Here is a 22,086-nt window from a genome sequence, read left to right on the forward strand (position 1 = left end):
GGAATCCAAATATATGAAAAACAAATCACCATATGGGTAAATGTCACAATTTATTAACTGTACTTCCAGGGGATTCTGATACAGGTTGTTTTCCATGCGCCACATTTTAAAATACATTACTGTAAATGATACAGTTTATACTTGTAACCAGGATTCTCTATATGAGAATAGAAGATATCCACTAGGCAAGGACCTATGAGTCATATGCGTATAAAATCAGATTAAGACTGAGCTACAGGGAGGCTACAGAGTAATATGTAGAGGTTTTTATGAAACAGTTCAAGGAAGATAAGTTTTAAGAAAAGCTATTTGCAAGTTTTTATTTTGTTTTTTGAGGGGGGTGGTAAGAAGGGTAAGGTTATGAGTTTTAAGATACAGTTTGGTTAAAAAAAGAGTAGGGCTCTTTGAGGAAGACACGGTTGCAGCTAGAGCGGAGCTTAGGGTGCCTCGCTCCTGCTCCTGACTCACCGCTGTTCGCTGAGGACCAAGTCGGTCAGGAAGCCGCACCGCAGCCATGGCATTTAAAGACACTGGGAAGACACCCGTAGAACCAGAGGTGGTGATTCACCGACTTAGAATTACTCTAACCAGCTGCAACGTAAAATCTTTGGAAAAGGTGTGTGCTGACTTGATCAGAGGTGCAAAGGAAAAGAATCTCAAAGTGAAAGGACCAGTGTGGATGCCTACCAAGACTCTCAGAATCACTACGAGAAAGACTCCTTGTGGTGAAGGTTCTAAGACTTGGGATCGTTTTCAGATGAGGATCCACAAGCCACTCATTGATCTGCACAGTCCTTCAGAGATTGTTAAATAGATTACCTCCATCAGTATTGAGCCTGGAGTCGAGGTTGAAGTCACCATTGCAGATGCTTAAATCAACCTTTTTAATAAATTGATTATCTGTTGTTTAAAAAAAAAAAAAAGAGGAGGCTCACATTTCAATGAAAAGGAATAGCATGTGGTAGGCACTGTGGTAAGAAAATAATGGCATAAATCTATGAGCTAGAACCTGTTCCAGAAGTGAAAAGCTACCACAACTATTACAGGTTCTTAGGCCAGGTAAAAAAGAAATCTGTAATTCTCCCTCACATTTCCAGCTGTATCATTGAGGCTGAAGTCTGCAAGGATGAGTAATCACTATTAGACACAAACCTTTTCAGAATTATGGAGATGGTGAATATACGTGGGGAGGAATTCTTTTAATTATTCTTACAAAATTTAAAATGTTTTTAATGTTACATTAATATTTTAATGAAACATTAAATAATAATGTCAGCAGGAAGTTACTTCAGAATAAACACTAATTTAGATACTTTTCCAACATGAATTTGGTACACCTTAGATATATTTCACTTTATTTTCCTGTACATAGCACAGTAATATGTCACTAAACAAAATATAGTTTGTTTCATTTATCCAGAATTCAGACTTAAGGTCTTCTAGTGTGCATCTAGAACATAGCATAACTCAAAGTAACTGAAGGCCATGAGGAAAACAAGCACAAAGCTTATGAGCTTTATATATTTTTAAATATTTTATTTATTTATTCATGAGAGAAACAGAGAGAGAGAGGCAGAGACATAGACAGAGGGAGAAGCAGGATGATGTGGGACTCAATTCCAAGACCCTGGGATCATGACCTGAGCCGAAGGCAGCTGCTCAACCACTGAGTCACCCAGGTGCCCCAAAAGCTTATGAGCTTTAAAGATGGGAGTCACTGGGTCATCCTTCAGACTATTACTTTGCCATATATGCATAAACTAATATAATAGCTCAAAGAAAGATGGAAACTCTGATAGAGAAAAGTGATAAGAAGTGACAGTTGACACAAGAAACAATTCTGAAATGCTGACAGAAAAGCTAAAAGAAAGCAGAGAAATGTGGATCATTTTGGCTGAGGAGTAAAAAGCTCTATATACCTCTAACTTTTCAGGACATTACAACACTATCTGAATATTTAGCCATGAGTATTCCAGAAAAGGGTATTTACGTTCAGAATTCTCTGCTTAAGAGACAGGGAAATGTATAATCCATTTCATAAAAAGATTTTTTTAAGAGAAACAATGACAAACATTGGTATTTGAAAGTATAAACTTCAATTCTACAGAACTTTTCCTATATGGGAATTGCCCCATTCTTATATGATGTTGAGTATCTGAGGCACTCTTTTATTTTGGAATGTTTCTATTAAGGTAACATTAGGAAATAAAATTGATAGGTATTTTTTTTTTCGTTTCCTAACTTCTTTAGAAGACAGATTGCATAAAGCAATACGTGTAACACTGTGTAGTGGATTTATAACATATATAGAAGTAATATATTTGGCAACAGCACAAAATAGGGAGGGAGGACATAGCTGGATTTGAAAAAGTCACTAAACCCTACTGAAATTAAGCTAGTATTATTATGAAGTAAATGACACAAATTAAGATGTATACTGTCTCTAGAGCAATCCCTATAAAAATAGTTACAAGAAATAGTAAAAAAAAATTAATGAAATTAAAATAGTAGACTAAAAATGATCTATTCAAAGTAAAAGAAAATTATAAAGTTAGGAACAGAGAAACAAAAGACCTAAGACTAAAGAACATAATAAGTAAAATGGTAGACATGAATCCAACCACATCAATCATGGCTTTAAATGGCAAAGACTATTAGACTAGATAAATAACATGATCCACCTATCTGCTAACTACAAAAGATGCACTTTATAATCAAATACAAATAGGTTGAAAGTGAAAAAATGGAAAGCTATATATAATACAAATAGTATAATTTTAAGAGAGGTGGACTAAGCTATACTAATTATCAGGTGAAACAGACTAAAAAATTACTAGAAACAAAAAGGGACAACTTATAATGAAAAAACAGTTCATCAGCGTTCATCAGGAAAAAATAACAAATATAAATACATATGCACAGTGGTAGGCTGAAAAATGCTGCCCAACTCCCGAAAAAAGATATTAAATCCTAATCTCTAGAACCTGTAGCTGGTACTTTATGTGGAGAAAAGGTCTGTTAAATTAAGGATCTTGAGATGTAAACATTAAGCAAAATTATCAGGAAGGACCCTAAATGTAATCCCATGTATCCTTTGTAAAAGGGAGGCAGGGAGAGATTTCACTATAGACAGAAGAGGAGAAGGTGATGTGAGGACAGAGGCAGAGATCTTCTGGAGGAAAAGTAATACTAATTTTGGGCTTCTGGCTTCTGGAATTGTGAGAGAAAAAATTTCTGTTGTTTTAAGCCACCAAGTTTTTGGTAATTTGTTATAGCACTCATAGGAAACTAACACATACACTTAACATCACAGATCAAAAATACATGAAGCAAAAACTGACAACAGTGACATATCTGGGGACTTCAACATACCACTACTAAAAACGGACAGAAACAGACAATCAGCAAAGATCTAGAAGACTTGAAGACAGTAAACCAACTTGATCAACTGATATCTAAAGAATACTAAACAGCAGGGGAATACCCATTCTTCTCAAAAACAAATGGAAAATTCTCCAATAGGGACCACATGCTAGGCATAAGGCAAGTTTCAGTGCCTTTAAAATAGTCATACAAAGTATATTTTCCAATCATGAAATTAAACTGGACATGAAAAATAGAAGGAAATTAGGAAAATTCACAAATGTCTGAAAACTAAGCAATACATTTCTGAATGTTCTAGGAGTCAAAAAAAATCACAGGGGAAATCAGAAGATGTTATGAGATGAATGAAGATAAGTAAACAAAACATCAAAATTAATGGGATGCAGCAAAAAATAGTACATAAGAGGAAATTCATACTGTAAAAGTCAGTATTAGCAAAGAAGAAAGAAACCAAATAAAAACCTAATTTCCTAAATTAAGAATCTAGCAAAAGAGTAAACCCAAAAAGCAAGCAAAAGGAAAAAAAATAGTGGATATTAGAGTCATCCCTCAGTGAAAGAAAAAACAGAAACATAGTAGACAAAGATAAATGAAATGAAAAGCTGGTTCTTTAAAAAGATAAAAAAAATGGACAAAACTTTAGCTAGCCAGACTGACCATGAAAAAAACATGATATAAATTACCAAAAATTAGGGATGAATGAAATAACACATCTCTACCAACATTAGAAAAATTAAAATAAGGCATATTATGAACTTTATACCAATAAGTTATATTACATGGACAAGCTCCTAGAAACATACAAATTACTGAAACTGATACAAGAAAAAAAGTAGAAAATCTGAATTAACCTGTAACAAGTAAAAAAACTGAATCGGTAATTTAAAATCCTCCTCCGATGAAAAGTCCATGTCCAATGGCTTCAGTGGTGAACCCCACTAAATATTTCCAACGTCTTTCAGGAAATAGTGGAAGAAGAACACTTTACCATATTTCATTCTATAAGACCAATATCATCCTGGTATTAAAGTCAAAGATATCACAAAAAAGAAAACTACATACCGATATTCCTCATGAGCACAGATGCAACAATCCTCAAAAGTAATAATTTCACAACAAAATATTAACAAAACAAAATACCATATATATTAAAAGAATTTATACCATCCAAGTGTGATATATTCAAGGAATACAATGTTGGTTTAACATCCAAAAACCAATTAACGTGATATATAATTTTTTACTTTTTTTTCTTGTTTGGAAAACTTTTCCCTATTTCAACTTCACAAAGAAATCTTCCTGTATTATTTTCTAAAAGTTTATGGTTTGTCTTCACATTTAAAGCTTTACCATACTTTACTTTTAGAAGATTTTTATTTATTCATGAGAGACACAGAGAGAGGCAGAGACACAGGCAGAGGGAGAAGCAGGCTCCTTGCAGAGAGCCCAATATGGGACTCGATCCGCAGACCAGGATCACGCCCTGAGCCGAAGGTAGACACTCAACAACTGAGCCACCCAGGTGTCCCAATACTTTAATTTTTGTTTGTGGTATAAGGTTCTGATTTCACTTTTTTTCCATATTGGTATTTTTATGGGTTGAATTATGTTCCCCAAAATTCATATACTGAAATCATAACTTCTTTGTAACTCAAAAAATGACATTATTTGGATATAAAATGATTATTTATATAATAATTTATGTTGAGATAAGGTCGTACTGTAGTAGGGTGGATCCCCAATTTAATATGACTGGTAAATTTCCTGATAAAAGTGAGAAATTTGGACACAGAGACAGACACATAGAGGACAGATACATAGAGGGAGTATGCTGTGAAGAGACACAGGGAGATGGCGGCTATGAACAAGCCAACTAAAGGCCTGGAACAGATTCTTCCCTCACAGCCCTCACAAGGAACCAATCTGCCAAACTGATTTCAGACTTCTAGACTCCAGAACTGCAAATCAATAAATTTCTGTTATTTAAGCCACCCAGTCTGTGGTACTTGTTATAGCAGCCCTAAGAAACTAATACAGTAAGGATCTCAGCATCATAAACTCAGAAGTCCTTCTCTACAGATCTGCAACATAATAGATATCCTGGTCTGTTTCAGGGTTCTGTGTTCACTTCAATCAGTCTATTTCTCCTAAACTCCCCTAGTTATTATACTTTTAAAATAATTCTTGATATATAATAAAGCAAGTCCCCAAAACCTGTTCTTGTTCTCAGAGGTCTCACCTATAATTGGCCCTCTACCCTTTATAATCCATTTGTCATATTTCAAAAGACAAAACTTGTTGGGCCTTGAATTGTTTTTACATGGAATTTATAAATAAATTTAGGGAGAATTAATAACCTAACACAACGGTACAACTTTTTTTCTACTTAGATGTCCTTTAACAACTAGAAGTTTCAAAGTAAATTACATATCAGGAGCAAAAGCAAATGGAACAATAGTAATTTTAGATTTTTTTTCAAACTCCACATATAGCTGCTCTCATTTCCTAGAGCTTTGGATCTGACAATTGCAGGGAATGGAGAAGGGATGGGAAGGATATAGCGACAGTTGAGAATGATTACCCGCTCCAGCCATCATGGCTATTTACATTCTTGGTCATGTCATTATCAATGTGGAAAATGAAAAAAGCAATTGGAAAAGGAACAATAGAAATAAAAGCATGTTAGTTCCCGGTATTTCTATTCTAAGGAATAGAAAAATATTGCCTGGTCAGGTCTCTGAAGAAAGATTTTTAAATGGTATTTTCCAAAAAACTGGAAGCAAGGATGTCAATAAAGGTTAAAAAATAAATAAGTGCAATCCCTTTCAAATCTCAAACCTCTCAACCTTACAGTTTTGCTAAACACTGTAATTTGGAACATAATATGCCATTCAATAATCAAATTGCTATATCATTGCAAACTCACTCATCTCAAGTTTTAAGTCCTGCTATATGTCTATATAGCACTTTTTCATTAAGGACATGAGATTTATGGGAAAAGCACTGGGTGTTATACTATATGTTGGCAAATTGAATTTAAATAAATTTTTTTTAAAAAAGACTTCAGATTTGTAGTCTCAACTATGCTGTCATCACTTGAGATTTGTAAATTTTCCAAATTCAAAGGAAAAAATTATAAAGTTACTTCAGAGATAGAAGATCTATGAAGGTTTAAGTTGAATACATTTAAATTTTAGCAACAGATAGGAAAAAGCCGAGGTTGGTAGGGAAGTGAAATCTGGAAATTTTATTTTTTTTCTCAGACAATAATATAAAAAGATATTATCACTTGTAAGTTGTCCATATATCATCTGGAAAGGAGACAAAATACTCATTTTATTTTTCTTTAACTTCTAAAGGAAATGACTACTCATGTCACCATTCTGAAATAGTAGAGAAGACAAAAGCTACGGAAGATATAACAAAAGCAAATGTGACTCTAACTGGTAACCTCAGAACCATTAATCAACAGAAGCCTTCCATATTAGGTTCATGCCACCTCTCAGCCTTAAGAAGCCTTCTACTTCAAAAACCTAAGTTATCAAAAAGGAAGTAACCTCCAAAGAAGGAGAGATATTGTCTGTCTTGTTTACTGAGTCTAACATCGCTGGCACACAGAGAGGTACTCAGTAAGTATCTTTACGTGAATAAATTTCTTTTATTATAATTTGAACAAATTGTATATCCTTCAGCTAAAACAAAATGCTTCACTTCAACTTTTATAAATAGACCTATCATTACCCGCTCAGAGTATGGGTTTGTCCCTTACTGCAACTTAAAACTCGAGGGTTGTAAGAGGCAATACAATATAGGTCCGTGAGATCAACATTATATCATAAAAGATAACTGATGACCAGTCTGAACTCATACAGTGTTATATTATTTTAAAGTATGAAAGCCTGTTTCTCATTTATATTTCTGAAGCAGTATCTGGAATAATTTTTTTTTTCTGGTTCAGGTTATTAAGTAATACAGACCAATATCTGGGATGGACTTAAGACTGCTTTGGTTTTATCCTGATTCGAACTGTTCAGAACAAAGAAAATATAATTTATTTACCTGAAAGACTAATTGGACCTAAGTGGGTTTTCCTTCTACAATACACAGGATGTTGTCTTCTGTACATAAATCCTACACTTTAGCCAATTTGCCAATTGGCAATCAACTTGAAAATAAGATCTTCATTACTTACAGAAAGCTCTGAGGATTAAAATGTTTAGGTAAGATAGTATTTATGGTCTTCTAACAAAAATAGAAAATGTGGCATTACTGGTCTGCCATCAAAATCATGCTCCTAAAAAATATCGTATCTATTTGAATTAATATATGGGCAGCCAAATACATAAAAAAGACATGCTGTGTATCTTAAAATGAGTATGTCAGTTAATTAATTCTGTGATCCCCTGCTACCAGCAGAGTACTGTACAATCTGTTATTATTCACTGTCCTATAGATCATCTGTTCTTGGTGCTGGTTTGTTCCAGGAAGAGAGACAGCTGCAACACTATATCCCTGTTCAACCTGAGGACCATCTGACTTTAATTGTAACACACAGCTTGATGTGGCTCTGGCTATGAGAAGCCAAAGTATCGTCTGTAATAATCTGGAAAAGCAGAAACCTGCCAACAGAGGGCTGAAAACAGGGACTTGTGCTGTCTGGCTGCCTGACGGGCTGCAGGAAATATGATTAATGAGTAAGGTATAATGATATCAGGAACCCGATTAGCACCACAAAAAGGTCACAGATCAAAGTAGTATGCATTTCATGAGCTACAATCATTGCATAAAATCTGTGGACTTGAAGAGGTAAGCCAAAAAGAAGAGGAGGATAAAACCCTATGTGATAACATGCTAACAAATACATAAAATACCATACTAATAATTTAATCACTTATAGAAAGTGAAGAGGAAATTATAAAATGAATCAATACAGATTGTACTGTAGGGTAAGCTTTATTCATCACAGGTGTATACTAAATATTTTTGAAAGTGAATGAGTTATTGAGTTCTTTCATTAAGACAAATGTAAGTAAACTCAAATATCTTTCCTAATTATAAAATTCAAAGATCAGAGATATAAATATTCGATTGTAAACTATGTTTGCATTTAATTTGCAATGGATTTTTATGCAGTTCTGTTAATGTAAGCTTATTCAGAGACTTAACTACAAAGACATCATAAAACTCACAGAAAAAGGAATCACTGGCACAAATGCTTAATAAAGTTAATGGTTAGTTATAATAAATATGCAGTTAGTATTGTAAAATACTATTTTGTATATAATTTCATGGGCAGGCAAAACTGAAATCTGATTAAAAACAATTTAGTAGGTTGCTACCTTCTTTTCTACGGTGCCCTTGGGAAGCCCATCCCAAACTGATGTGGCTCTTCTGAGATAAAGGTAGTGAGAGCAGAGATGGGGATATTATTATCAGGAGAGGGGCTTACCTCAGTTTACAGAATTAAATTTCCTCAATTGTCACAATATTATTGAAAAGCTTTTAATATAATTTATTCAGATGTTTTTTTGCCTTCTACCTCTTTTAAAGTGAACTAAACACTCTAACAAACTTCTTTGTAATAGTACTAAATATGGTAATAATTAATAGAGAGCTGGTTCCCTTGGTATTTAAAATTTTAAAACATATTTAAGAAAGTGTTCTAATAATAAACGATTAGAACACGAGTTAATCTTTTCTCTTAAAAATATATTCCTGAAGAATAAGGATGATTATTTATACCTTACAAATGTCACATAAATGTTATTTTATATCTACCTAATAGTGAAACTATTTTTTTAAAAATGGTTGTTCATTTGGGATGCAGAGAAACCATCAAAAAATGAAAAGACTAGGAGAAGATTATTTGCAAAACATATGTTGGATAAAGAACCTTCACAAAGACTACATAAAGGTCACTTAAAATTAAATAACAAAAAAAATTTCAAAAAATAGGCAAACGATACGAATAGTTTACCAAAGAACAGATATGAGTAGAAAATATGCCTGTGAAAAGGTAGTCAACATCATTAATCATTAGGGAAACACAAATTAAAATTACAATGAGATTCCTACTAGGGCAGCTAAAATAAATAATATTGACAATTCCAAGTTCCTTGCAACTTCTCATTATATGACCCAGCAACTAAATTCCCAGGAATCTATCCATGAGAATGAAAACCCTAAAACATATGCAAATGTTTATAATAGCCTCAAACTGGAAATCCTAAATGACCATACACTGGAAAATTATAAATAAACAAAAATGTATTATATCTATACAATGGAATATTATGCAGCAATACAATATGATATGTTGTGATACATATGCAACAACATGGGTGAATCTCAAAAATATCATGCTAATAAAAGAAGCCAGGCACACAAAGATTATATACTGCACAACACCAATTACATACAATTTCTTTAAAAAGCAATACTACAGAGACAGAATCAGTGGTTGCCTGGGACATAAAGTCCCAGAGCAGAACTTGACTGCAAAGAGGTAGAAGGAAACCTCTTGGAGTGATAAAAGTGTTCTAAAGTGTGGTGATGGTTACACAACTGTATACGTTTACTAAAACTCATTGCATACTTCTAAATGTGAATTTTATGGTACATATATTATACTTCAATAAATGTATTTTAAAAGGGTATTCACTAAAAGAAAAAAATTATGGAATTACTATACGTTCTGTTGACTTCCATGAACCCCTGGGCAGAGCATGTGGAATCACCTAACCAGAGACAACTGTTACATTTAAAAGTTTGACATCTCCTTCAGTATCTGTCAGAGCTAGCCTTTGTCTTGGCCCTCATTTTAAGTTAATTTTCCAAAATGCATGGGGTAAAAGTAAAACAAAACACGTGCCTGAAGATTGTGACAGAATAATGTTAGGTACTACTTTCTTTTTTTACATACAAAATTAAAATTTTATATTCATAATCTTCAGACTACATATGAGGACACCACGGCTCAGGAAGTTAAACTCCCTAGTGTAGCAAAAGTGATTATCAAATTAGCAAAGTGATTTATCCAGGATTGGGAAAATTGGTCTATGTTCACTCCACTTCCCCTGCATTGCTTCCAGTATACATAAAATGTGTGTAATTTCAGTAATAATGGGATTGCAATAAGGATCTGGAAGACAGAATTAAAATATAAATGTTGGTATAAAAGGTAAGAAATATGACTTAGAAAGCTAAAACGCAAGAATTTTTAAGTGTACATTAAAAACACAATGGAATTTAGATTTTACTTTTTATTTTTAAGTAATCTCCACCCAACATGAGGCTTGAACTCACAACCCTGAGATCAAGAGTTTCATGCTCTACTGACTCAGCAGCCAGGCACCAAGATTTCACTTTTAAAATGGAGTATGAGGGGGGGAGGAGCAAGATGGCGGAAGAGTAGGGTCTCCAAATCACCTGTCTCCACCAAACTACCTAGAAAACCTTCAAATTATCCTGAAAATCTATGAATTCGGCCTGAGATTTAAAGAGAGACCAGCTGGAATGCTACAGTGAGAAGAGTTCGCGCATCTATCAAGGTAGGAAGACGGGGAAAAAGAAGTAAAGGAACAAAGGCCTCCAAGGGGGAGGGGCCCCGCGAGGAGCCGGGCTGAGGCCGGGGCGAGTGTCCCCAGGACAGGAGAGCCCCGTCCCGGAGACGCAGGAGCTGCACCGACCTTCCCGGGGGAAAGGGGCTCGCGGGGAGGTGGAGCAGGACCCAGGAGGGCGAGGATCTCCTCGGGCTCCCCGGGACAGTAACAGCAACTGCGCGCCCAGGAGAGTGCGCCGAGCTCCCTAAGGGCTGCAGCGCGCACGGCGGGACCCGGCGGGACCCGGAGGGACCCGGAGCAGCTCGGAGGGGCTCGGGCGGCGCTCCGCGGAGGGGGCTGCGGGGCCCGGGAGCAGCTCGGAGGGGCTCGGGCAGAGGAAGAGGCTCCGTGCAGAGGGGCCTGCGCGGTTCCAGGAGCAGCTCGGAGGGGCTCGGGCGGTGGCTCCGCGGAGGGGGCTGCGGGGCGGGAGCGCGAATCCACCAGCGCAGGCTCCGGAGCACAGGGCGCCGGGACACAGCCCAGGATCCCGCCTCCCCCGGGACAGGCAGAGGCCGGGAGGGCCCAGGACAGCAAGGACGCTCCTGCCCCAGCTGAGCACATCAGCGGCCCCGCCCCGGAGCCTCCAGGCCCTGCAGGCGGAGTTCCTGCCGGAGCTGAATCCAGGTTTCCAGAGCTGCCCCGCCACTGGGGCTGTTCCTCCTGCGGCCTCACGGGGTAAACAACCCCCACCGAGCCCTGCACCAGGCAGGGGCACAGCAGCTCCCCCAACTGCTAACACCTGAAAATCAGCACAACAGGCCCCTCCCCCAGAAGATCAGCTAGACTGACAACTTCCAGGAGAAGCCAAGGGTCTTAAAGAACACAGAATCAGAAGATACTCCCCGGTGGTTCTTTTTTTTTTTTTTTTTTTTTTTTGTTTTGTTTTGTTTGTTTTGTTTTTGTTTTGTTTTGCTTTTTGATTTGTTTCCTTCCCCCACCCCCTTTTTTCTCCTTTCTTTTTCTTTCTCTTTTTCTTCCTTTTTTTTTTCCGTTTTTTTTTCTCTTTTTCTTCCCTTTTTTTTTTTTCTTCTCTTTCTCCTTTCTTTCCTTCTTTCTCTCCTCTCTTTTTCTCTTTTTCCCAATACAATTTGCTTTTGGCCACTCTGCACTGAGCAAAATGACTAGAAGGAAAACCTCACCTCAAAAGAAAGAATCAGAAACAGTCCTCTCTCCCACAGAGTTACAAAATCTGGATTACAATTCAATGTCAGAAAGCCAATTCAGAAGCACTATTATTCAGCTACTGGTGGCTCTAGAAAAAAGTATAAAGGACTCAAGAGACTTCATGACTGCAGAATTTAGAGCTAATCAGGCAGAAATTAAAAATCAATTGAATGAGATGCAATCCAAACTAGAAGTCCTAACGACGAGGGTTAACGAGGTGGAAGAACGAGTGAGTGACATAGAAGACAAGTTGATAGCAAAGAGGGAAACTGAGGAAAAAAGAGACAAACAATTAAAAGACCATGAAGATAGATTAAGGGAAATAAACGACAGCCTGAGGAAGAAAAACCTACGTTTAATTGGGGTTCCCGAGGGCGCCGAAAGGGACAGAGGGCCAGAATATGTATTTGAACAAATTCTAGCTGAAAACTTTCCTAATCTGGGAAGGGAAACAGGCATTCAGATCCAGGAAATAGAGAGATCCCCCCCTAAAATCAATAAAAACCGTTCAACACCTCGACATTTAATTGTGAAGCTTGCAAATTCCAAAGATAAGGAGAAGATCCTTAAAGCAGCAAGAGACAAGAAATCCCTGACTTTTATGGGGAGGAGTATTAGGGTAACAGCAGACCTCTCCACAGAGACCTGGCAGGCCAGAAAGGGCTGGCAGGATATATTCAGGGTCCTAAAGGAGAAGAACATGCAACCAAGAATACTTTATCCAGCAAGGCTCTCATTCAAAATGGAAGGAGAGATAAAGAGCTTCCAAGACAGGCAGCAACTAAAAGAATATGTGACCTCCAAACCAGCTCTGCAAGAAATTTTAAGGGGGACTCTTAAAATTCCCCTTTAAGAAGAAGTTCAGTGGAATAGTCCACAAAAACAAAGACTGAATAGATATCATGATGACACTAAACTCATATCTCTCAATAGTAACTCTGAATGTGAACGGGCTTAATGACCCCATCAAAAGGCGCAGGGTTTCAGACTGGATAAAAAAGCAGGACCCATCTATTTGCTGTCTACAAGAGACTCATTTTAGACAGAAGGACACCTACAGCCTGAAAATAAAAGGTTGGAGAACCATTTACCATTCGAATGGTCCTCAAAAGAAAGCAGGGGTAGCCATCCTTATATCAGATAAACTAAAATTTACCCCAAAGACTGTAGTGAGAGATGAAGAGGGACACTATATCATACTTAAAGGATCTATTCAACAAGAGGACTTAACAATCCTCAATATATATGCTCCGAATGTGGGAGCTGCCAAATATATAAATCAATTATTAACCAAAGTGAAGAAATACTTAGATAATAATACACTTATACTTGGTGACTTCAATCTAGCTCTTTCTATACTCGATAGGTCTTCTAAGCAAAACATCTCCAAAGAAACGAGAGCTTTAAATGATACACTGGACCAGATGGATTTCACAGATATCTACAGAACTTTACATCCAAACTCAACTGAATACACATTCTTCTCAAGCGCACATGGAACTTTCTCCAGAATAGACCACATATTGGGTCACAAATCGGGTCTGAACCGATACCAAAAGATTGGGATTGTCCCCTGCATATTCTCAGACCATAATGCCTTGAAATTAGAACTAAATCACAACAAGAAGTTTGGAAGGACCTCAAACACGTGGAGGTTAAGGACCATCCTGCTAAAAGATAAAAGGGTCAACCAGGAAATTAAGGAAGAATTAAAAAGATTCATGGAAACTAATGAGAATGAAGATACAACCGTTCAAAATCTTTGGGATGCAGCAAAAGCAGTCCTAAGGGGGAAATACATCGCAATACAAGCATCCATTCAAAAACTGGAAAGAACTCAAATACAGAAGCTCACCTTACACATAAAGGAGCTAGAGAAAAAACAGCAAATAGATCCTACACCCAAGAGAAGAAGGGAGTTAATAAAGATTCGAGCAGAACTCAACGAAATCGAGACCAGAAGAACTGTGGAACAGATCAACAAAACCAGGAGTTGGTTCTTTGAAAGAATTAACAAGATAGATAAACCATTAGCCAGCCTTATTAAAAAGAAGAGAGAGAAGACTCAAATTAATAAAATCATGAATGAGAAAGGAGAGATCACTACCAACACCAAGGAAATACAAACGATTTTAAAAACATATTATGAACAGCTATACGCCAATAAATTAGGCAATCTGGAAGAAATGGACGCATTCCTGGAAAGCCACAAACTACCAAAACTGGAACAGGAAGAAATAGAAAACCTGAACAGACCAATAACCAGGGAGGAAATTGAAGCAGTCATCAAAAACCTCCCAAGACACAAGAGTCCAGGGCCAGATGGCTTCCCAGGGGAATTTTATCAAACGTTTAAAGAAGAAACCATACCTATTCTCCTAAAGCTGTTTGGAAAGATAGAAAGAGATGGAGTACTTCCAAATTCGTTCTATGAAGCCAGCATCACCTTAATTCCAAAGCCAGACAAAGACCCCACCAAAAAGGAGAATTACAGACCAATATCCCTGATGAACATGGATGCAAAAATTCTCAACAAGATACTGGCCAATAGGATCCAACAGTACATTAAGAAAATTATTCACCATGACCAAGTAGGATTTATCCCTGGGACACAAGGCTGGTTCAACACCCGTAAAACAATCAATGTGATTCATCATATCAGCAAGAGAAAAACCAAGAACCATATGATCCTCTCATTGGATGCAGAGAAAGCATTTGACAAAATACAGCATCCATTCCTGATCAAAACTCTTCAGAGTGTAGGGATAGAGGGAACATTCCTCGACATCTTAAAAGCCATCTATGAAAAGCCCACAGCAAATATCATTCTCAATGGGGAAGCACTAGGAGCCTTTCCCCTAAGATCAGGAACAAGACAGGGATGTCCACTCTCACCACTGCTGTTCAACATAGTACTGGAAGTCCTAGCCTCAGCAATCAGACAACAAAAAGACATTAAAGGCATTCAAATTGGCAAAGAAGAAGTCAAACTCTCCCTCTTCGCCGATGACATGATACTCTACATAGAAAACCCAAAAGTCTCCACCCCAAGATTGCTAGAACTCATACAGCAATTCGGTAGCGTGGCAGGATACAAAATCAATGCCCAGAAGTCAGTGGCATTTCTATACACTAACAATGAGACTGAAGAAAGAGAAATTAAGGAGTCAATCCCATTTACAATTGCACCCAAAACATAAGATACCTAGGAATAAACCTCACCAAAGATGTAAAGGATCTATACCCTCAAAACTATAGAACACTTCTGAAAGAAATTGAGGAAGACACAAAGAGATGGAAAAATATTCCATGCTCATGGATTGGCAGAATTAATATTGTGAAAATGTCAATGTTACCCAGGGCAATATACACGTTTAATGCAATCCCTATCAAAATACCATGGACTTTCTTCAGAGAGTTAGAACAAATTATTTTAAGATTTGTGTGGAATCAGAAAAGACCCCGAATAGCCAGGGGAATTTTAAAAAGAAAACCATATCTGGGGGCATCACAATGCCAGATTTCAGGTTGTACTACAAAGCTGTGGTCATCAAGACAGCGTGGTACTGGCACAAAAACAGACACATAGATCAGTGGAACAGAATAGAGAATCCAGAAGTGGACCCTGAACTTTATGGGCAACTAATATTCGATAAAGGAGGAAAGACTATCCATTGGAAGAAAGACAGTCTCTTCAACAAATGGTGCTGGGAAAATTGGACATCCACATGCAGAAGAATGAAACTAGACCACTCTCTTTCACCATACACAAAGATAAACTCAAAATGGATGAAAGATCTAAATGTGAGACAAGATTCCATCAAAATCCTAGAGAAGAACACAGGCAACACCCTTTTTGAACTCGGCCATAGTAACTTCTTGCAAGATACATCCACGAAGGCAAAAGAAACAAAAGCAAAAATGAACTATTGGGACTTCATCAAGATAAGAAGCTTTTGCACAGCAAAGGATACAGTCAACAAAACTCAAAGACAACCTACAGAATGGGAGAAGATATTTGCAAATGACATATCAGATAAAGGGCTAGTTTCCAAGATCTATAAAGAACTTATTAAACTCAACACCAAAGAAACAAACAATCCAATCATGAAATGGGCAAAAGACATGAAGAGAAATCTCACAGAGGAAGACATAGACATGGCCAACATGCATATGAGAAAATGCTCTGCATCACTTGCCATCAGGGAAATACAAATCAAAACTACAATGAGATACCACCTCACACCAGTGAGAATGGGGAAAATTAACAAGGCAGGAAACAACAAATGTTGGAGAGGATGCGGAGAAAAGGGAACCCTCTTACACTGTTGGTGGGACTGTGAACTGGTGCAGCCACTCTGGAAAACTGTGTGGAGGTTCCTCAAACAGTTAAAAATAGACCTGCCCTACGACCCAGCAATTGCACTGTTGGGGATTTACCCCAAAGATACAAATGCAATGAAACGCCGGGACACCTGCACCCCGATGTTTCTAGCAGCAATGGCCACGATAGCCAAACTGTGGAAGGAGCCTCGGTGTCCAACGAAAGATGAATGGATCAAGAAGATGTGGTTTATGTATACAATGGAATATTACTCAGCTATTAGAAATGACAAATACCCACCATTTGCTTCAACGTGGATGGAACTGGAGGGTATTATGCTGAGTGAAGTAAGTCAGTCGGAGAAGGACAAACATTATATGTTCTCATTCATTTGGGGAATATAAATAATAGTGAAAGGGAAAATAAGGGAAGGGAGAAGAAATGTGTGGGAAATATCAGAGAGGGAGACAGAACGTAAAGACTGCTAACTCTGGGAAACGAACTAGGGGTGGTAGAAGGGGAGGAGGGCGGGGGGTGGGAGTGAATGGGTGACGGGCACTGGGTGTTATTCTGTATGTTAGTAAATTGAACACCAATAAAAATAAATAAATAAAAAAAAAAAAAAAAAAAAAAAAAAAAAAAAAAAAAAAAAAAAAAAAAATAAAACAAAGATTGGAGAATTAAAAAAAAAAAAAAAAAAAAAAAAAAAAAAATAAAATGGAGTATGACAAAGACATTACTTTTAAAAATGGAGAAAAAAAGCTCCTAGATTCTAAACTTTTATGAAACTTACGGCAAAAAGGAAAAGACATATCACTTTTTCATGAAATAATATAAGAATGCACATAAGAGAGGACTTTAAAAGAGTTCGCTAGGGAGGAGTCTGAAGAACACAATGATTACTGTGCTTTTAAGTTTTCATGTTCTAAATATTACATGAAGATTTCCCTGGAAAGATAACAAGGTATAACTTGAAAATCTTGTTTCGATTACCAAAATGTGCATGACCTTCTAACCTGGAGCACAGAATTATATTATTTTCCTGGTATAAGAAACTCATGTTGCATAAAAGCATACAATTCCAGTTTCACTTATAATTTTTCGTATCACTCTGAATTATCATGTGCATATGAAAGTAACCTAAATTCTGCATAAAAGAAACCATTACATTTTTCAAGTCAATAAAATTTAATAAAATGTATATGGAAATTAATGAACTATGTCACTTTCAGTAACTTCTCCCAACTACAATTCAACACAGAAGAGCAAGGGTTAATGATTATACCAACACATGAAAGATACTTTGAGAAAAGGCTCATGACAGACAGAGTAGATGATTACTATCTTACCAATCTGTTTATGCGAACAAATTCTTCTGAGGTTTTGGCCCAAGGAGGAAGTTCAACATCAGACACTACTGTCCCATCATCCATCACTCCAAGATTATAATTATTGAAGTTGACAAACATCTCAGGGAGATAATAAAATTCAGGGATCAACTCCTATATAAAAATAAAAGACAATGTCACATTATAAACTGTAGAATATTGACTAGATATTCATAAAAGTGCGCGGTCATTTCCTTTTGTGGAGAATTAGAACAAAATAAATATAATGGTTTTTTTTCTCTTTCCTTATCATAGTTCTATCACAGAGTTACTATTAAGGTATGCAGATCCCATCCAACCAAATTTAAATATTAACACCTTATTGGTTGGTTATATCCTTCCTTTAGGACAATTCTCATAATCTCAAAACTCTTCAATACCAACATTTGAATATTATTTGAGGCTTGATAAAATATTATTATTATTTTTTAAATATATTTTTAAAATATTTTATTTATTTATTCATGACAGACACAGAGAGAGGCAGAGAAAGCAGCAGAGAGAGAAGCAGACTCCATGCAGGGAGCTGGATGTGGGACTCAATCCCGGGACTCCAGGATCATGCCCTGGGCCTAAGGCAGCCGCTCAACCGCTGAGCCACCCAGGGATCCCAAGGCTTGATAAAATATTAACAGAAATTAACATACTGTAACAATAATAGCTTAAGCTATATTTTTTAGGAGGTGTGGAAAGTGGAATTTTATCAGAAAAAAACGAAATCTTTATAAGCATTAAAATGCCACTGTTTTGGTCCCTTCATCAGCCAGGAAAATATTCATTACATTTAGCCATAGTTTAACAATATATTTTGTTCATATTTCAAAACACTCCAGTTTAGTTGTAATATACTACCTTTGATAAAAGATCAAAATTTACAAGTAGACTAGAAAATGATCTGCAATAAGAAAATTGGTAAATTAAACATATGACCTTACTGATAACACTTAAACCACAATTCAATGGGGTATTTTATAAGCAGAAAAATGCAGCTAGTTACATTTTTGTGTACAATAAGCCCCATGTATAACTAGTTCAGAGGTCCTGTAGATCAGACTTGAAATCCAGTCTCAACATGGGTCAGTGACTCAGTGGTCTTTCAGATACCCCCTCAGGGCCAGCAATGGCAGGCCTGGCTTTCCAAACAGTTGAGTAAAATAGGGAGGTCATCAGATTTTGGGCAAGGTCAGTATAAACTCTCCAGAGCAAAGAAAAAAGATCCAGCAGGAATTAAGCTATTATCACCTCCGTCATCCATGTGAAATGTTGCTTGACTTTGAATTGTACATCCTTTGTTTACAATCACAATAATAAACTAAGCAGGGTAGAAATGAGCTTGTCCTCCAAATGCCTGACAATCACCTGATTATTAGACTTGAAAAACATTTAAATTGAACATATATTTTTAAAAAGGAAGAACTCTCTTAAAAGTTTAACTGTAAATGAAATGACACAGTGATCACACATAAATATTAAGATTTTCATCTCCAAAAATGATGCATATAAGTCTTAACTGACAAAAGGCGAAAGACATATGTGTGCTATTTTATGTAATGAAAAAATTATATTCGATATGTTTGAACTAACATTTATTGTGAGATGGGTCAGGTACCAAAATAAACTCTTAATTAAACCTTATCACATTTAATTTTAAGAAATTTATAAAGTATCACTTCTATTTAAAAAACGAACTAAGGCTCAAAAAAATTAAGTAATTTGCCTGAGGTTACACAGCTGATTTATGATGAATTTGTAGCTTAGATTAAGATTTGTCTAACTCTAAAGTCTGTGTGCTTCCATCATCAAATAAGCATGAGTTCTATTTAAATAGTATACATAATACTAAACATTTTAAAAACAAGTTTTTAACATATTCTGAGTAATTTTTTAAAAAGTAAAAACTTTTCATTCTTTCATAATAAGAAACCAGCTCTCCTTAAAAATACATATTATGTATATATGCATATATACATATATAATATTTATTATATGATACAATTAATCAAACAGGAAGAATTTTATAATATGCTATAATTATTATTTACACAAATATGAAGATAAGTTACTTTATAACTACTTATTAATTTGCTGGCATGTATTCAATAAATTGCAACTTTGAGAAATTTTACCAAAATGTCTTATTTTCACTCCATATTACTTGTGCTAACAAAGAATAATGTTATTTTTCTCAAGTCTTATTCTACAATAAGAGGAGGACCTCACCTTGTATAATCAAAGTGTGACATTTCATAACAATTTTCATATAAATGAAACCTTCAAACCTTCCTATGTATAGCATTAAAATTCTCAAGATTTTGTGTATCCGTCTTTATCTTCTACATGTGTCATTTTTTTCAGGTTGTTAAACAAATTGACAAAAACATACTTGTTTAAGACAGAAATGCTCCTCTTGTTCTTTTACAAGTTCTAAATTCAATGAACATAAATATAGTTTGCTCCTGGCTCACTATATTTAAACATACACAATTATTATAAATTTAAATGATTTTGTTGCTTTAATATTGACAGCTTACCCTAAATATAAATTCACTTAGTTTAATTAAATGGAGCAAAAAATACACATAAAACAAAAAAGAAATTTTAATGAAAGATATAAAGAAATAAATTCTGAACTTTTAAAGTCTTTAGTGCACTATGCTAAACTTTCAGATATATAATTTCTATCATGCTGGGAGGAAAGTAGTAAGTCATCAATTTCGACTTAATTATAATAGATTTTGTGATTTCCTTCTAACGTCAGATATCCCATAAATCTTGTACAATGAACATTACAAAAATATTCAAAGTTGGGGGATCCCTCGGTGGCTCAGTGGTTTGGTGCCTGCCTTTGGCCCAGGGCACGATCCTGGAGTCCTGGGATCGAGTCCCACGTCAGGCTCCCGGCATGGAGCCTGCTTCTCCCTCCTCCTTTGCCTCTCTCTCTCTCTCTCTCTCTCTATCATAAATAAATAAATAAATAAATCTTTAAAAAATATTCAAAGTTAAAAATTTATTAATTAAATGTAAAGCTTAATATTTCAGTTGTTATTTATGGATATGAATTTACTCTCTGCTTTTTACTTCTCACCCTTTATCCCTCCAATTTCAAGAGTAGACATAGTTCCAGAACATTTGCAGTGTCTAGAGTGGAAGCCCCCTGAATATATCTTTTCTGTTTTCTGTCTTGTGAAATCTAATCAGAGTAGATTATATAAGGTGTCCAGGAAGAAGTAGTATCAAAAATTAGTTTTTTTAAGGATAGAAACTAAAGGAGAGATCGTTCCCAAAATTAGAGAAATAAACTTCTCAAAATTTGTATATAAAAGGCTTTCTTCTGGCCTGAGAGAAAGAAGAAGGGATAAAGAGGTTAAGATTGTCTCCCAGGGGACAGTAAGCTGTGATCAGAGTCATGGCTTGCCCATATAGTATCTGTGAATGGCTTAGAAAAAGGCAACCCTTCTGGGCTAATGTAGCTATAAGGAATCAGTTTGGTAAGTGTACTACACGCTGGATTTCAGCTATTTACTTCCTTCAGTCAAGCGCTAGTACATATAATCTCCCCATTTGCCCAACATGGTAGTCTCATGATGTATGTGTACTTAGGAAAACAAGTGCTTTGGCACGAGGGTCTTTGTAATCAGCAAATATTTCTTAACCCAAGCAGAGCTGCCTGGTTCCAAAAGGCCACATGTCTTTGACTACGAGGATATGATCAATAAGCAAAATGGACTGAACATGTGAGGACCAATTTTCTAGGTATTGCAGCCTGGAAAATGAGGTCCTTGATCTACTGTGAATGAATTTCCCACTAGCTTGATATGAAGATTTGAATTCAAATTGGTACATTTATTATATACTTGAGTTGGTAATTATGAATTTATATATACTCCAATAATAAAAAGACACCAATGCATTCAGTGATAATTATCTAAGAAGACAAAATGGTAGGAAGAATATAGTATGAACAAAAATGCAATGTGCTAATTTTAATAAAACTTTTAACATATAGGATTGTTGAATCATTATATTGTGCAATTGAGGCTAATATAAACTGGATGTTAATTATATTTGAATAAAAATACACAAGTTAAATATAAAAAAATTAAAAAATAAAAGACTAAGAAGTTCTTCTTATTTGATTATTTTATGAAGCCTTAGGTAGGCTTATGAAGGGTAATAGAACACATCATCATCAAAAAGAAGTATTTTGTTTTAGTTTTTATTCTTT

General features: G+C 35.9%; 2 protein-coding genes across 14 annotated transcripts in view; one reads left to right on the forward strand and one right to left on the reverse strand.

Moving 5' to 3' along the window:
- The window catches only part of LRBA (LPS responsive beige-like anchor protein), a 728,875-nt gene that overhangs the window by 122,720 nt on the left and 584,069 nt on the right, over positions 1–22,086 (reverse strand). For all 13 annotated transcript variants that reach the window (XM_025439493.3, XM_025439495.3, XM_025439499.3 and 10 more), the window contains one exon: positions 17,823–17,975. In XM_025439493.3, coding sequence (XP_025295278.1) covers positions 17,823–17,975 — 153 coding nt within the window. The remainder of the gene's footprint in view (positions 1–17,822; positions 17,976–22,086) is intronic.
- Positions 491–894, forward strand: LOC112654855 (40S ribosomal protein S20-like). The gene has a single exon (XM_035698854.2). It carries the CDS (start codon positions 515–517, stop codon positions 812–814), a length of 300 nt encoding a protein of 99 aa, XP_035554747.1. The 5' UTR covers positions 491–514; the 3' UTR covers positions 815–894.

Source organism: Canis lupus, chromosome 15 (genome assembly GCF_003254725.2).
Source record: "Canis lupus dingo isolate Sandy chromosome 15, ASM325472v2, whole genome shotgun sequence".
Lineage (NCBI taxonomy): Eukaryota > Metazoa > Chordata > Mammalia > Carnivora > Canidae > Canis > Canis lupus.

Excerpts from the sequence above, each read along its gene's own strand:
- LOC112654855 (XM_035698854.2), top strand. The coding sequence starts at position 515 with ATGGCATTTAAAGACACTGGGAAGACACCCGTAGAACCAGAGGTGGTG.